Source organism: Drosophila pseudoobscura, chromosome X, assembly GCF_009870125.1.
Source record: "Drosophila pseudoobscura strain MV-25-SWS-2005 chromosome X, UCI_Dpse_MV25, whole genome shotgun sequence".
Taxonomy (NCBI): Eukaryota; Metazoa; Arthropoda; class Insecta; order Diptera; family Drosophilidae; genus Drosophila; species Drosophila pseudoobscura.
The window spans coordinates 24,355,853-24,372,645 of record NC_046683.1 but is presented as its reverse complement, the minus strand read 5'-3'; the positions used below and the strand labels follow the sequence as shown (position 1 = coordinate 24,372,645).

The window sequence follows — 16,793 nt, the reverse complement described above, 5'->3', positions numbered from 1 at the left end:
CACTTATCAAATGCGGTCGTAAAATAAAACTAATGTAAGCATGTACTCAAATAGACACCCTCAGTGAAGTGTATCCTCTGCGTAGGTCTAACGATAATTATGGACTACCAAATAGTATCTCCTACCTCATTGTCAAATCACATATAAGGCTCTGATTTTAAGAATAAAATTTAGTTTGAATTTACAACTTAACTCGCAAATGTCTAGACTTTTCTTTTAAGGTCTTAACAATGGCGGTGTATAGCCTCCGAACTACATATATACGGGATCATTCCCCATCTTAGTCCGATGGCATTCCGGCTATGTAAAGGGCCACTGTTGCCTTCTTTACTCTATCCTCTATGCTCAGTTTCCAATGGAGCTTTCTTAGGCCAAGATACTTGGCATAGTTGCTAAAAGCTAGCGCCTCCCACAGAGTTTTGGGAGAGTCAGTACCGGAATTTTGTACTTCTTAGTGAAAAGCACCAGTTCCGTTTTAGACGGGTTAGGAGTTAACCCGTCTAAAGCCCGCATTTGTCTGCCCATCTCGACATCTTCGTGAGAGTACTTGTCATGCATTCACACAACGTCTGCGGAAATTTTCCGGAGAATGCTATGACTACATCGTCCGTATACGCCACCACACAGCAGCCACCCCCCTCTATCTCCCGCAGCAGTATGTTCACTGCCACGTTCCATAGGAGGGGCGAGAGGACTCCGCCCTGCGGTGTGCCTCTGCAGACGAATCTGGTGTATGTTGACGTCCCCAGTGATGCCTCAACCATCCTGCATTGCAGCATCTGATCGATCAGGCTCGCCGTCCTGGAGTCAACCCCCAGATCCGTCAGTGCGCCCGTGATGGCGGTTGGAAGGATGTTGTTAAAAGCGCCTTCTATGTCGAGGAAGGCTACGAGGGTGTACTCCTTAAAGTTAAGGGACGCTTCGATGATCGATGTGATCGAGTATAGGGCCGTATCTTCCCTTTCGATAGGCATGCTGGGAGTCTGAGATCAGACTTGACTGAATACACGCTGTGAGATGCAGCCCCAGGAGCCGTTCCATCGCCTTTAGAAGAAAAGACGATAGACGATAGACTAATGGGCCTGAAATCTTTTGGGGCAGTGTGCGAGGGCTTGCCTGCCTTGGAAATGAAAACGACTTTGGTCTATACCCAGGTGTCAGGGATGCACTCGTGGCAGAAGATTTTTTTTTGTCACACGTGAATCAGTTGGGCAGGGATAACGCCGTCGGGCCCCGAGGACTTGTGTGGTTTGAAGCTTTTGATCGCCCAGGGAAGTGAGTATTTAGAAGAAGATTTAGCGACTCATCGCTGGACGTAGTCCAAGACTTGTCTTCGCTCTTCAAGTAGCCCAAGGTGGGTGTTGTCTTTGAGAGAACTCTGCGCAGACTTAAAGCTTCTGGTTTGTTCTCGATTTCACTACAGAGGCGCGTTTGGCTTTCCGAAGTTTTTTGTTGTAGGTTGACAGACTGGCCTTATACTCGGCCCAGTTTTGCTCAACGTTTTCATCCTCCGTGAGGCTTTCCGGAGTTCCCACAGTTTCGGATTCCACCATTCAGGTTTCTTCCGGCCTCTGTTCTTGCCAGAGAGGCAGGATTTATGGAGCGCCTTATTGCAGGCGTCAGTGAAGATCTTAACAAGACGAGTCGTGGCCTCCCTGGAAAACTCCTCCTCAGGTGAGGACTCAGGGAGAACACGACAGAGGTAGTCAGAGTACCGAGTCCAGTTTGTCCGCCTGAGGTTCCGGAATTGAACTGGCTGTGGTAATGAGAAGGAGAATACAGTTTTCTCGTACCTGAGGTCCGAGAAAGAGTGCTCCTACAGGACCCTCCAGGATACATTGTTCCTCTGTATCTCATTAGACGCAAGCGTTAGATCCAGGACCTCCTCGCGGTTTTTAATAATGAAGGTGGGGTCACTACCCCGGTTTAATAAGACCATCTGAGTGGTCAGAAGGTAACTGAAAAGTTACTAACCCCCTTCGTTTGTGTCAGAGCTCTCCTCACTGAGGCTCACTGCGGTATAGTCTTCATTGCTGAAATTTGGGAGCAAGTATAAGTGCATCTCTCTCTGGCAGGAATGCAGTTACGAATTTGCGGTTTCAGCTACGTTTAGCTTATAGTCTGAAGTCCTCAGACCGGAGACCCTGTTTCCGAGGATCCACGGCTCCTGATTGAGGACTTTGTCGGCTCCACCCTTGGCCAGATGGAGCAGTAGAGCAGCGTATGCTGCCTTACAATGGTGGAGGTCCATCTGCAGGAGCGTCAGTTACAGTGCTGAGGCTCATCTCCAACATTGTTGTCTCTAGATCGCTTAAAGGGGGATTCCGGCTCCTCCCCGACAAAGATGTGGCTGAGACCCCCCTCACACGAGGACCCCTCTTTCGGGTCTCCGGCAGCTTCGGGTCTGTCTCGACCTCCACTTGCCTGCCCTTGCGATCCGAATTGTAGGTGGATATGGTGACCTTTTTTAGACATAATCGAAGATCTTCTGAGGTTCTGCAGGCTTAGCCGAGACCCATGCTCGGGATCTCAGACGGCTGTGCACATCTTCCCACTTCACGGCCTCCAGTTTCGCCCCTGTATAGACCTCTTTGAGATCAGTCATTTAGAATCTTGGCAGGCGATGGCTTTCACCTTGCCTTGATGCCAACCTGCGTCCTCACACTTCGGCGGTGGTCCGCCATTTTCCTCCAGTTCCTGTAGGAACCGGTCCTGGAGCTCGTTCTCCACCAGATGCCACTTGACCCGAGAAACATGGCCGTCCTCGGCGCCACTGTCCAGGACGCCAGTTATGGTCTTCCCCTCGACACCTCAGCGAACGATCGGTTCGTGAGGTGGGTTTTCACCCGCTTGGCTTGCTGGGCTTGGCCTGGCTGATTAGCGGGAACCTCCGTTGAACGGTGCCGCTTGTTGGGGGCCTTGGCTGCGCCCTTTCTGGCTTTGCTGGCTGGAAATGTGGCAGCATTGAAGCGGCCCACATCCTCTGCTCAATCCCTTCGGCTGACGACCTGTAGTTGGGGTCCTCAATGGCCAGGATGAAAGCCACTCATCTCCGGGCGGGTTTCCTCCCCGTGGTGCACGCTGCCCGCCTGGGCTCCCATTGGTTCTTCGGTACCGGTGCGCTTACCAGCCCATCCACCATCCTATTCGCCTTGGAGCCATCCGACTTGGAAGTACCCGATTGGCTTTTCGGGCACCCCCCTCGCTGCGGCTGCTGAAGACGGTGGACCAACTCAGTCTCCTTCCCAGTCTTCTTTGGACCTGGTCTCCCAGGCGATGATGTAGAGGGATGGTCGTGTCCCTCCGGTACTTTAAAAGGAGTACCGAGCGCCGGGAAGCCTGATTTAAACTGGAGGTCGGCAAGTATCCACAGCCACGAAACGGCTCATTATAAGCATACCGCAAAATCTCACACTGACCAGCAAATGGGGCTGTGATGGATCTTCTTGGCAAGAAAAATTTATGCAAGCAACATACACAGACGATTTAACTATACAGACTCTAACATATTTATTGCTTCTCTTGACCGTGCGGCTTAAGTCGGTTGCATCGTGATATTGGAAAAATCCTCGACCTTTGTCTGCTCATTCAAATATAAGAAAGTCCAGGAAGCGAGAAACAAAGATTACAGAAAATACAAATATATGAATACTTGCAAGACATCACGAATTAAGCAAAACCAAGATCATTTCAACATGTTGGCAGCCTCTTCGGATCCATATACATATCTATATACATCTATTAGACATGTGAAATCACAAAATAAATCGGCAAGCACCTTCTAAAATGCGAAGTTTATGACATAACTCCCACTAAACAAAAAATGGAGTATTATTTTCCAAAAATACAAAATATTCAACCTACTTTCAAAAGAAAAACTTTTTTTTCCCTTAATTTTTTTTTAATTAGGTTAAGTTTGAAATTAAATAAAAATGTTATAGTTAGTCATCAATTTATGTCGAAAGGAAGGAAACAAATTAATCACAGATCAATAGTTATCGCGTGGAACCTGAAGCCTTTAGAAAGATTACAGATACAAAATTGGTTTCAGGTACTATCACAATATACAATTTTTTCATTTGATAAGGTTACATGATGGACTGCTTTGGTTGTGGTTGTGCCTACCATGTAGGGTTCCACTGGCGAAACGGGAGGAATTAATATCAGAAATGGAACGTAATGGAATTGTAGCCCATGGAGTTCTCCAGTGGTACTTGTAAAAAGAAAGATGGCAATAACGATTTTGCGTAGATTATCGGAAAGTAAATGATGTAACAGAAAAGGATAGTTAAACTGATAAACTACGTTCATTATTGGTGATGGGCTTTGGCCCGGCTATTTTTTAAAGATTAATGGAACGTGTGCTAAATGGACTAGACTGTAAGAATTGCCTAATTTACCTAAATGACATTATTGTGATGGGAAATGACTTCGACGGCCATTTAATAAAGCTACAGAGAAAGCTGGGTCGAGAAAGCTGAACTACAAATTAATCCAAAGAAATGGTCAGGTAGTAACTAGAGATAGAGTCCACACTAATAACGATAAAGAAGCGGCCGTTGAAAAGTGGCCTCGTCCACAAAACTTACAAGAGCTTAGAAAGTGTTTGAGACTGAGCACCTATTATCGCAGATTTGTTCCTGGGTTCGGCAAGCTGTTCCAGGCAGCCTACATGTACTGAACAAAATCAATGCTTCAAATGGACAGAGAAAGAAGAATAGAAGAAACTTCAACAGTTGAACTTTCAACTTTCCTGTAGCTTATCCGGCACCGGGAGAGACGTTCATGTTGGATACAGGTGCGAGTGGACCAGGAATTGGTGGAGTGTTGTCCTAAGTAATTGAGAGACAAGATAGTGTTTTGTCGAAGGCAGAAACAAATTACTGTGTCGCGAGAAGAGAACTATTGGCAAAGGTGGAGAGCGTCAAACACTTCCACAAGTATTTGTACGGGCATCAATTTCAACAAGGAACTGCTCACGCAGCGTTTAGATGGCTTATACAGTTCAAGGATCCAGACGGACAGCTTGCCCGATGGATAGAACAGTTGCAAAACTATGACTTCACTATAGAGCACAAAAAAGGGAAGATTACACGGAAGTTCTGACGCACTGTCACGTCGTCCTTGTGATGCTGAATGTGGACAATTTACACGGTCTGAAGTTAAAGAACAATAATTGACATTAAACTAATGAATGTTCTTCCCGAAGAAGTCCATACCTTGTATGGGAGAGTGAAGATGGCAAAACCATAAACGATTTATTAGTAATACGAAAGAAACGAATCAGAGAAGTCATTATAGTGTACCATAATGGATGTAGTGGCGGACACATGGGACAGAACAATCGAGAAAATTAAAAGACGATTCTATTGGATTGGTTGCCAGGAGTCAGTAGCTGATATGATCTATCGATGAAATCGTTGTACTATAGCATAAGGTCCATCTACCAGAAGTCACGGAAAAGTGCGGCAGTACAATTCAGGATCACCGTTTGAGAGTATTGCAATGGATATTGTGGAGATAATGTTTTTTATCCCCAATCGGCCGACTAATTATTCCAATTAAATACAACTCGGCGCAGAAATAAAGTTACGATATGTTCTTTAATGCGTGACATCCAAATTGCAAGTGTGGCTTGCCTGCCCTTTACATTGCCGCTCCGATCGCTAAGCGCAGCTTTGCTCGGCCGACGTCGGTAGGCAGACGCAAAGCGGAAATAGCGAAGAGCGAACTGGCAGAGAGCGTTTAGCAGGGCAAGCAAGCGCAAAGCTTTAACAAACAAATGAGTGACATAGACATAAGTAACAAACAAAATAAGCGGCTGAGGGCCAAGAATTAGGTGCTATTTGGCAAGCAGCTAATCGGCTGGGTTCTGCTCCGAACAGATATAGCAGGCCCATTTCCAACCAAGACAGTGGAAAATAATATCAGGTCGTGGTAATTGATTATTTTTAGCATTATTTGATTATTTGGCCCGAAGTATATCTGATCCCAAATCAGGTGGCATCGACAGTGACGAACGTGTTTATCAATAAATGGGTAACAAGATTCGGACTAGTAATTTCGAGTCTCACACATTCAATGACGAATGCAACACATTCGGAATTTGGAAAATTCATACGACCCCACTTCAACTTAGAACGTTTTAACAGTACTTTAGAGGAGTATCCTACGAAATTTGTCGACGCAAATCAGAAATGAGGATGAGCTTACTCCAATATTTGTAATGGCATATCGTTCCGGAAAGCATTATACGACAGCGACCACGCCGGCGGCTGCAATATTTGGGAGCAATTTAAATTCGGCGTAACCACAACATTTAACAGAACAATCACTGATGATGATAGAAGGGACCGGTTGAAAGAGATTAACAAATTGATAAGAAGTCGCATCCAATTAATGATGCCCGAAATGATCTGTTTTATAACGCTCAATGGATGAAAGGATTATCTCCGAGGCTACAGACAAAATGGGAGGGTCCTTATGCAGTCATAAAACGAATCAATCATGTGGTGTATCGCATAAAAAAAGAAGACAACCGAAGAGCGAAACTAAAAGTGGTACATACGCTTTACCATGGAGGAGACTTGGCACTTATTCGGGACGAAAAAGGTTAGCCGGAGGGCAGTGTACTATTGTTTGTTTCGTACAATACAAACTCTATTTAAAATAAAGTATCTTTATAGTAAAAATACGCGAACTTAATATTCTAAGAGCTATTAAGCCATTCACACTGACGACCATCCACCATCCATTTCGGCTATGGTCCGTACGGTTTTGCAGTTCCGAAAATTTCCCAGTCAGTCCACTATCCATTTTTGATGTTCCTAACCGCACGTTTCTATGCGATAGTTAGCCGAAGGTTTTCAAATGCAACCCTATAAAGCAATGACTGGCAATAAAAAGATAGTTTGCGCATAGACATATTTCGAATTCCAATTCGAATTTTAAACCGTTGAAGCATAGCTCGCAAATAACTGTTGACACTTTCGGCGTGTCTGATAAAAACCTCACATTGACGGACACATTGAGAAAAGAGACTGAAAAGACCCGATCAAATCTGTTTTTGCTCAACTCGCTCTTCGCTCAAGCAAAGACCGATTTCTTCACTTCTCTTTTGTTCCTGTTTTTCACTAAGCGTCGCGAGCAAACGAACAAAGTGTCTTTTGCGTATGTATGCGTGCTTGTACGTGTGATGCTTATGGCAACGATCAATTTTTGTGAATTTTATACGGTTAGACTATTGGAGCTTAAAATAAATCGTGAAAAGCAAAACGAAAATGTTCGTTTGCCAATTTTGCAAATAAATATACATATTATAATACAACAGCCCAAAATGTGCGGAAAACATGAATAAATAAACATATAGACGAAAAAAACTAAAAACACTTTACTCAGACACTTTTTTGTTTCTGCTCATCTAAAGACAGTTTTTCTGTGAGCGCTTGACCAAAGTGTCTCTCTAAGTTGTTATTGTGAGACACGATCGTGTGTCGGGCTCAACCGAAAACCCGAAACACATAACACAAGCGAAGAGACAAAGTGTTTTGCTCAGTGAGAGACCGTGTCTGCGTGGTCTTTTTCTGTTTCGTCAGTGACGAGACAGCAAAGTGAAAAAGTGTTGACCGTCGTTTGCGAGCTATGCGTTGAAGACAAAACGAGAGGGAACGTTGTGAGTTGCTGCGGAGACTACAACTCTACATTTATACCCAATACTTAGTCAGTATGGCTCTCCTCCGGCAGACGCCGCTAATATTAAACGACACGACAAAGAGTGCGTGCGAGAGAGACAGGAAATCAGTCTGAGCGTGACGTCGGACGCTGCGTAGCCACTGCAAATTGATTTGTTCCTTTTTGCTATAAAAATGATCCGATATGATCCAGATTCAGAAACCCATTAGATATGGTCATTATCTATGATTCTGCGTTTTTAGTTTTGTCGAATTTACAATATTGTGGATGCAACAGATTTTCGTTCTTTGCAGGTGCGGAAGAGGGTGTGGCCCAATTTTGAAATAAACTCGTCAAGGTCCGAAATCTCAGAAGTGTGGATCACAAATTTGGTTGCTCTAGCTATTATAGTCTCTCAGATCTAGGCGCTAATATTTTACGCTAAGCAAAGCCGGCTATGCTACGTGCGTGTTAGAGAAAGAGACAGGGCGAGAAAAAATGAAATTTTTTTCTTGATGACACGATCCATTTCAGATTCGAAAGATAAGGTCATTCTCTACGATTCTGCGTTTTCAGTTTTTCGTTTCTTTAAAATTGTGAATGCCATAGATTTTCGTCCTTTGTGGGGCGGAAGTAGGCGGGGCGAAAATTTGAAATATTCCTCTAACAGTGACATATCACAGAAGTCTGCATCCAAAACACCGTTGCTCTAGCTCTTATAGTCTTTGAGCACTAGGCGCTATTAGGGACGGACAGATGGACGGACGGACAGACAGACGGACGGATAGATAGACAGACAGACATGGCTCAATCGACTCGGCTATTGATGCTGATCAAGAATATATATACTTTATGGGGTCGGAAACGATTCCTGCTGGACGTTACACACATCCACTTTTACCAAAAATCTAATATACCCCAATACTCATTTTGAGTATCGGGTATAATTAGAAAAAAATAGAACAAAATGGAGAGACCTGGAATTGGTGGTAATAAGTAAGCATATGTACATATAAATATACTTATATGCTATCTTTTTTTGTAGTATTTTGCAGCCATTTAATAAACAAACAATGCACGCAAGTCGAAATGGACTGCATGTATTGAGTATCTCTCTATAAACATTTGCCATTATAATACTGTGGACTTGCATAGGTCCGGAAATAATTTCTTCATTTTCGCCCTGGACACATCCAACTGCAGCTTTAGTATTCTCCTTTTTCAATCAAGGCGCCGCAGCAAAGCGTATCAAACTGGAAAATCTTCTGAAGTCAAGAAGGAAGGGCAGATTTTACAGGAAGAGCAGCAAGAAACAAAGCAAGAGATACTTCAGCAAATTGCGAACAGCCAAGGCCCAGAAAAACTAACTTCCAAACCGAACTGCTGCTGTTTTTAAGGGGGTCCAAAGGGTAACGTTCATTGTAAATATATGGATTCTTTTATTATAGTCAACAATATAGCTAATTAACTAATTTAAAATTGTTAAAATTTCACAATTCAGACCAAAACTTTGTAATTTGATGCTCATCAGCTGCTTTTTGAGGGTGGTGGTGTATGCTGACAGTGTAAATCGTTGTTTCACATCTGTCAACAAATCCCACTGTTCCCACTGGATGTGCTCAGTGTGCACTTATAGCCCTATGACATTCGACTTTGTTGCGAAGAGAGCTATACCATGAGAGACATAAAATAATATTAGTGTTCGGAGCCGTCTCCAGACACGGCTCCCCGACCCAAAAAACTGAGGACATTTTTGTAACAAAATTATGTTTTCCAACACACACAGCCAAAGAGCCAGAAAATGAGATCTGAAAAGCTTCCAGCTAAACTGGAAAGCCAAGCTGACGAATATATATTTTGCTCTCGCTGGATGCCTTTCCCATAAGTCCGTCTCTGTTCTTGCAATTAGTCCGTTAGCAAAGTTGAATGTCATAAGTCTATTATGACTTGTCAGTAGAGAATATTTTCAGCCGATACTATCGATTTTCTAATATGAATACATCGTATTTTTTTCAGACACCCCTAATTTGTTTCTAGGTGTTGGCTGCCAATTGTAGAGTGCAAATGAAAAGTTACGGATTGGTGTCTTCGTTGACCAAAATTTTCTCTTGTAATTTGTCTAATTCAACCTATCTATTGAGGATAGTTAACAAACCTTCTTAAGTGGCAAACCTGAATTTAAGTGTAAGTAAGGTTTACAATTTATAAATGTGATTGTCCAAGATTTGTAGAAAATGACTGATCTGGTTCTACTTTGTGTATGTGCTTTAATAAAATATTCCCCCGTATGTGTACATGTCAGCATATACGTATATGCAACCATTCCGTTACGGATGCACGCATGCCATATTTATGAATAAGATTTTTCTAGGTCGCAATGTAAGTTTTGAAAGATTGTAATAATTTGTATAACCTAATTTTAATTATTTTTACTGTCTCGAAAAAATATATTCTACTATTTAAAATTGATTATTTTTTCTTCTCTATTTCTTTCTTGCTCTTTGTCATATTTACTGTGCGCTCTTGACGTTGGTGTGAATGGGACAAATAATCATCTTGACTGTTTTTGTCTCACCGCCTGTGGTCACGTCGACCTGCTTTTGCTGACGCGCTCTCAATTGCGCACCGCTTCGTGTCACTGGTCGTGCTGCTTACTCTAATCTGCGTTATACGCATCGGTGGTAGTGCAAAATTGCAATTTTGGTGTACAAAAAAGACAAGTGAATAGCCAACAGAAGTAGGCTACCTAACAGAAAGCAGAAAGGAAAATTTTCATCGTCTTGTGTCACACAAGAACATTATTTAAAAATAGTCCAATTTTGAGGCTAAAATCCGTTACGCTAAACCTTAGAAAAATAAACCGGAAATTTTAGTGATTTCTAATGAGTGTGAAACAAGTGTGTGTCGCTCAAGCTGCCATAAAAAAGTGTATTTCAAACAAATAGAAGAACAGCCGGAAACTGTAATTTGTGTTCCAGAACATAAAGAAGTTGACTAAACCAATAATAAAAAGACATTAGATTGGTCGCTGGTCTATGGAATCGCCGGAACTAACAAACAAATTTCAGGATAATAGCGAAATGATAGCAAAATACATTTATTAAAAGCTATTTATTTACACCATACGTTCCACAGTTTGATACACATGTGGTAATATTTTAAGTTTTCAGAGTTTCGATAAACAAACGATAATTACGAACGAAAGGGATTTAAAGGACAAAATGTGTGTATAGTGTATGGAAAAAAAGAGTTGCACGACACAAAAAAATACTTTGTCTATCGACACTTGATCTGTGGTCAGCTACTAGGCCGTTAAAAAGCAAATGCAAATAGATTGCCAACGTCACAAGGATCTGCTAATTCTTTAGACGATACTAGAACGCTAAAAAAAAAATCACGTACGTATATTTTATTTAAAATCATCCCAGCTCAGACTTACTGAAATCCGATATACTTTTTCAACTAGAACTTCCGCCACTACCAGCATCACTGAGAACATTCGCCGGTTACAGAAATCGGGAAACACGTGAATAAAAGATTCAAAAACAAAAGAAAAAATCAGTTTTAGCGATAAAAGATGAATGAACTGGACAGTCTTAGGCAAGAAGCCGAATCTCTTAAAAATGCTATACGGGATGCTCGCAAGGCCGCATGTGACACATCCTTGTTGCAGGCAGCCGCCTCTCTGGAACCTATCGGACGCATACAAATGCGCACCCGACGCACGTTGCGGGGCCATTTGGCGAAAATTTACGCGATGCATTGGGGCAACGACTCCAGAAACCTTGTCTCAGCTTCACAAGATGGCAAGCTAATTGTTTGGGACTCGCACACTACGAATAAAGTGCACGCCATTCCACTGCGATCTTCGTGGGTTATGACCTGCGCGTACGCTCCATCGGGCAGCTATGTTGCTTGCGGTGGTCTCGATAACATGTGTTCAATTTACAACTTAAAGACGCGTGAGGGTAATGTCCGTGTGTCCCGAGAACTTCCGGGTCATGGTGGTTATCTATCATGCTGCCGCTTCCTGGACGACAATCAAATCGTTACCAGCTCAGGTGATATGTCATGTGGCCTTTGGGATATCGAGACTGGCTTGCAAGTTACTTCTTTCCTGGGCCACACAGGAGATGTTATGGCTCTTTCATTAGCCCCGCAATGTAAAACCTTCGTTTCTGGCGCATGCGATGCATCTGCTAAGCTATGGGATATTCGGGAGGGTGTTTGTAAACAAACATTTCCAGGTCACGAATCTGATATCAATGCAGTAACCTTTTTCCCAAATGGACAAGCGTTTGCAACAGGATCGGATGATGCAACATGTCGCCTATTTGACATACGCGCCGATCAGGAACTTGCTATGTACTCTCATGATAACATCATTTGTGGCATAACCTCTGTGGCGTTTTCAAAGAGCGGTCGCCTGTTATTGGCGGGATATGACGACTTCAACTGCAATGTGTGGGACACGATGAAAGCTGAAAGGTCTGGTATTCTTGCCGGCCACGATAACCGTGTATCATGTTTGGGAGTCACTGAGAATGGTATGGCTGTGGCAACTGGATCCTGGGATTCCTTCTTGCGTGTATGGAACTAAGCGGGATTTAAAAATTCATTATTGGGTGGGGTGGGGTCAACGGTTGCGCAGTCAACGGCTAGTGGTACACCATCTACATTGTGATTTGATGTACATGCTTTGGTGTAACCCCCCTGTGCTTAATTTATAATGAGTGTCTGCAGGTTTTGAAAATGTGGGAGCAGCGACGTTGACTAGAATGTAGACCACAACAACAAAGAACTTTATATACAACATTATTTATATTGCTATATACTTATTAACTTAAATTATACAACAAACCAAAACGCAACATGCAAATAGACATACACACGCATACAAGAATATTATTAGTGTAAATTCAAAACAGGATTTAATGAAGGCCCCGCTGATAGTCAATCAGTAAGTTATTTTGTCAGAATTCAGGTTACAGTTACGATTTAAAACGTACGTACAGAAAACTTGCTTCATGTCTTATTTGTTGAGTGGACGAGTGCGCACGACCAGGAGTACAACACAATGACGCATTAGTCGTTTGCACATTGAAACAGTATCATTGAAGGCATGTATGACTTCAAACAAAATACAATTTTTCACGTATGAACCTAACTTCAGAAAGTAAATCCTGATGAAGCGAAGTCAAATAAAGTTAAAGCATTTACAAAATATAAAAATCACAGCAAAAACTAAAGGTATATTAAAATTATTGCGTAAAAAACTTTAAAAATCAAGTAATGAAACAAGTAAACAAAACACTTTATAAAAAATTTTCTTATTATGTTTAAGTCCTTAATTTATATACAAAAAAATTAATAATGATTTAAATAACATAATTATGTATTAGTGAACAACTATTTACATATAATATGATGGCCATATAAGCTACAACAATAAATTGAAAAACCACTTTAAATCCTACAATACATAAACGATTCATAAATGTTTAACAAAATCTTATACATACATACATATGCATACATAGAATAGCGGAAGTGATGGGCGGAAAAGTAAAATAAAACACATTTTGCAATAACAGCGCTTGAAAATATAGATACTATCATACACAAACATTTTGTTCAATTGTTTTCCCCATTTATTATTAGGTTTTCCAGTTTTTAAATATCTTATTTTTATCTGCAAGGAAAGGATTTTTCCTCATACAAATATATTAATTACAGTTTTTATAGTTTTTGCCTTTTTTCCCAGCAGAATAACCCATGTCGGCCATGCATCACGGTTAGATGGATTTCTTAATATTTAAAATTATTTGATGCTGTTGTCGCGAACTTGCAGATACAGATTTAAACATACTGTTGTATAATTTTTACAGTATGCACGGATGCACGGATTGGGTCCGATAGAAAAACAGCTTGCAAGCAGTTAAAGCTATCATAAATGTAATAAATTTCAGCAAGAAATCACAAACATACGTGTATTGAACTAAACTCAAATTCATCACAAGAACATTGTTTTCAACCTTCGTATACTTATGACGTATTGGTGTGTTAATGGTATTTTAAAGTCTGCAGTGTATTAGACCATTGCATTTTTTTGAGCTGTGTAATTTTATAAGTACGTCACAATGTTACGCTCGATGCACTCCCATATGATTCGTATTTTTTTATAAACCGTAAGCTCAAAACTTAATAATGTATGCATTTCTGCAAATTTAGCTTAAAATAAAACAAAGCTACATACCATAAGTTAAATGCTTTATTTTATTTCTATAATTTTAACCCAGAAATTATAAGTCTACGCAGACTCTTAAATATGTTAGTATCAGAATATTTTCCCTGCAAATATAAAAATTAAAATTTATATACAATTTTTAATTTGTTTCTAAATACGATACTATTTCTCAAAAATGCACAAATACATAGATATTTTAGTTAAATGTTTATAATTTTGCCTACTATCTACATATATATACCGAAAGCGAATAAAATAAATGAAAAGTGTATCTTTGTAATTAGCAATTTACATTACAAAGTAAACCAATTAAAATGTTTCGACAAAAAAAATTGGCATTTAAATTAAAAAAAGGGTACGTGTTCATTTGAAAATAACTCACATACACAAAAGGAAACATATTCAGAAATAAAACTAAATAAAATAATTTATAATTTGTGTCATAGCCGTCAACTCAGCGTTACCTAGAATATACATACATACAATAATAAAGAAAATTGTGTTAAGCAAACGCCAATTAAATTAATGTATGTATGTGAATGCATATTCACATTCAAAGGTTTACATATGCACATGTATCTATGTACATGAAGGATCAATTTATTGAATAAGTTGTTCGTGAACGTAAATAAGAAAGACGGGTTAAGTATATGATAGCAATATGCACCGATGTACATAAACGTATGTACATACATATGTAGTGAATGAAATTATAAAGGGTTCAATACACGTGGTAATTTCATCACAATATTCACTTGTCATTTAATTGTAATAAATCATAAATGCCTCAGACAAAAACACTGTAATAAAGGTGCATGAAGTGTAAAAATCGAAATCATACTTGAAGGGCATAAAATTCAGTATACAAATGTATACGTTCAGGAAAAAAGGCATATTTTTTCGTATTTTTAAAAATTTTCTTTAGTGAACTTTTTTTTTAAGTTTCACAATTTTTATGGAAAGCGTATAGTTATGTATATAAATATCACAAAACAATAAGATTTAACAATCAGTCAGCATAAAATTCCAATTTGGACGAGAAAAATACCCCTCTCGAAATTGAATCGGTTTCTGAAAATTGTTTACATATGTATGAACTGGTACCTTTCCAAATATTTGGTTCTTTTAATCGACACCAATCAGTCTATTTATTATAGTACGCGTACTAACAGTTGAACCAAGATAGTTAATTAGATCTTCCAATGACGGAAAGGAAAGTTTTATTTTTGAAACACAGAAAACAGTTTTTTTGTAACATTTTAGTTTTGTGGCATTATCAGTCATTGTTTTGCCTTCAGATTTTTGATTTAGGGTGTTTTCTTTTAATATCCGTCAATGTACTTCACGACCGATTCTGAAAAATATAAGAGCAAACAACAAAACCGGATCCGCTGGAATAGTTATTTTATATCTTCTGTCTTAACTTCATGAAATGCTACGTCTATAATTCAATTTCACCATTTTTAAAAATGATTTCAGTCTGTTTCAACTTTTTTGCCAAGCCTACAAAATTAAAAAATGTATTTAGTTTTTTGAATCTTATTGTTTTGATATATTTTGATACAGAATCAATTAAAATTATGAAACTTGAAAAAAAATATTCACTGAAGAAAATTGCGAAAGGTATACAAAAAAAGCCGTTTTTATTATTTTTTCTATAACTGTATGTACATACATATGTACATAAGAACATACTTCCTTACCTTGAAGTCTTATGAAATACGATCATTAATAATACCCATTTAAGTTTTCAAGGTTCTTGGCCATTTTGCCCGATATGGTTTGTGTGATTCAACCAAAAGCTCCGAAATTTGAAGGAAACCAATCCTCCCTGATGAGCACAAAATAGATTCGCAATATTTTCCAACGATTTCAGCCTTCGGTGCAAGGGCGATAGAAAATCGGCAGTCTACCGCTGCTGAGCAAAATATTAAGTGTTTCGCGATAGCTATGTCATAAGACTATCATGTTATTCACTCAGTTGTGCAATAACTGCAAGTTTAGAGTTAATTTTTTTTTTTAAACAAAAACCATAAAATTTGTTTGGATTTAAATCTTTATTAAGGAACGGACGAGGAAAAAGACTACCTGCGCGCCTGCCAAAAGACTTTACCGCCACTCCTGACTATTCAAAATTTTTAAATTGTAAGACCAGGATCTTTTGCAACTTTCAATGTATAGACTAGTCCCAAAATTCAACTTCACAAACAGCAAAGGGTGGAGAGCACTAGATCGGTCCGTGAGTCAATTCCCCTTAAGTTGCGTCAGCAATCAAGGATTACATTTAAAATTATTCGAATAATACTCACAAGTACTAGTGGGCCGACTTAAAAACTAAACTTGGTGATACTCAGGATTTTGTACAATCTTCCGTAAGAATGTTAACAGTCATAATAATTTATATTCGTCGATCATATATTCTCCCATCTCTTATCATGTTATCTAGACATACTAGGCCCTTACACTATGTTGATATACACAATTCGAGTCAGATGTAAACCAAGAACATACATAGCCCCCCCCTATCGAACCTTCTCGGGAGTTATAAAAATCAATTTAAGTGCACCACTCAGACCAGTAATCGTTCATTGACAAAAAAACTTGTGAAATCAACATATTTACTTCCAGCGTGGGCATTCAAATCTGCAAAACGCGCTTCTTAAAGGAATATTTAGATTCGCAAATATATCATGCGAAACTCAAATAACAGAGAACCCAACTATGTACATGCATAGATTGCCCAAGTGCAAAAGACCTTGGTTGCCCAAAGTAAGTTGGAGACAGTAAGATGGTGCAGTGCACATATGCACACATTACCACAGAAGCAACCCACAGGTGCCACCCTGTATCTATCGACGCAACAATTCGTCTGTTT

General features: G+C 39.9%; 1 protein-coding gene and 1 long non-coding RNA gene across 4 annotated transcripts; one reads left to right on the top strand and one right to left on the bottom strand.

The window, feature by feature from the left end:
• Positions 1-9,681: 9,681 nt before the first annotated feature.
• Gbeta13F (guanine nucleotide-binding protein subunit beta-1) lies at positions 9,682-13,297 on the top strand. Of its 3 annotated transcripts, none has more exons than XM_033381646.1 (3): positions 9,682-9,855; positions 10,388-11,069; positions 11,138-13,297. In XM_033381646.1, the coding sequence occupies exon 3, from the start codon at positions 11,249-11,251 to the stop codon at positions 12,269-12,271; it is 1,023 nt and encodes a 340-aa protein (XP_033237537.1). In that variant the 5' UTR covers positions 9,682-9,855; positions 10,388-11,069; positions 11,138-11,248; the 3' UTR covers positions 12,272-13,297. The 3 variants fall into 3 exon arrangements, with proteins under 3 accessions (XP_033237537.1, XP_033237535.1, XP_033237536.1); XM_033381644.1 differs by having other exon boundaries at positions 10,357-11,069; XM_033381645.1 differs by lacking the exon at positions 9,682-9,855 and adding an exon at positions 10,035-10,050 and having other exon boundaries at positions 10,357-11,069.
• On the bottom strand, positions 12,764-16,792 carry LOC26533785 (uncharacterized). The gene is made up of 2 exons (XR_004469737.1): positions 15,622-16,792; positions 12,764-14,382 (listed from the first exon to the last, which is right to left on the bottom strand). It is a non-coding gene; the product is annotated as an uncharacterized lncRNA (long non-coding RNA).
• Position 16,793: the final 1 nt, after the last annotated feature.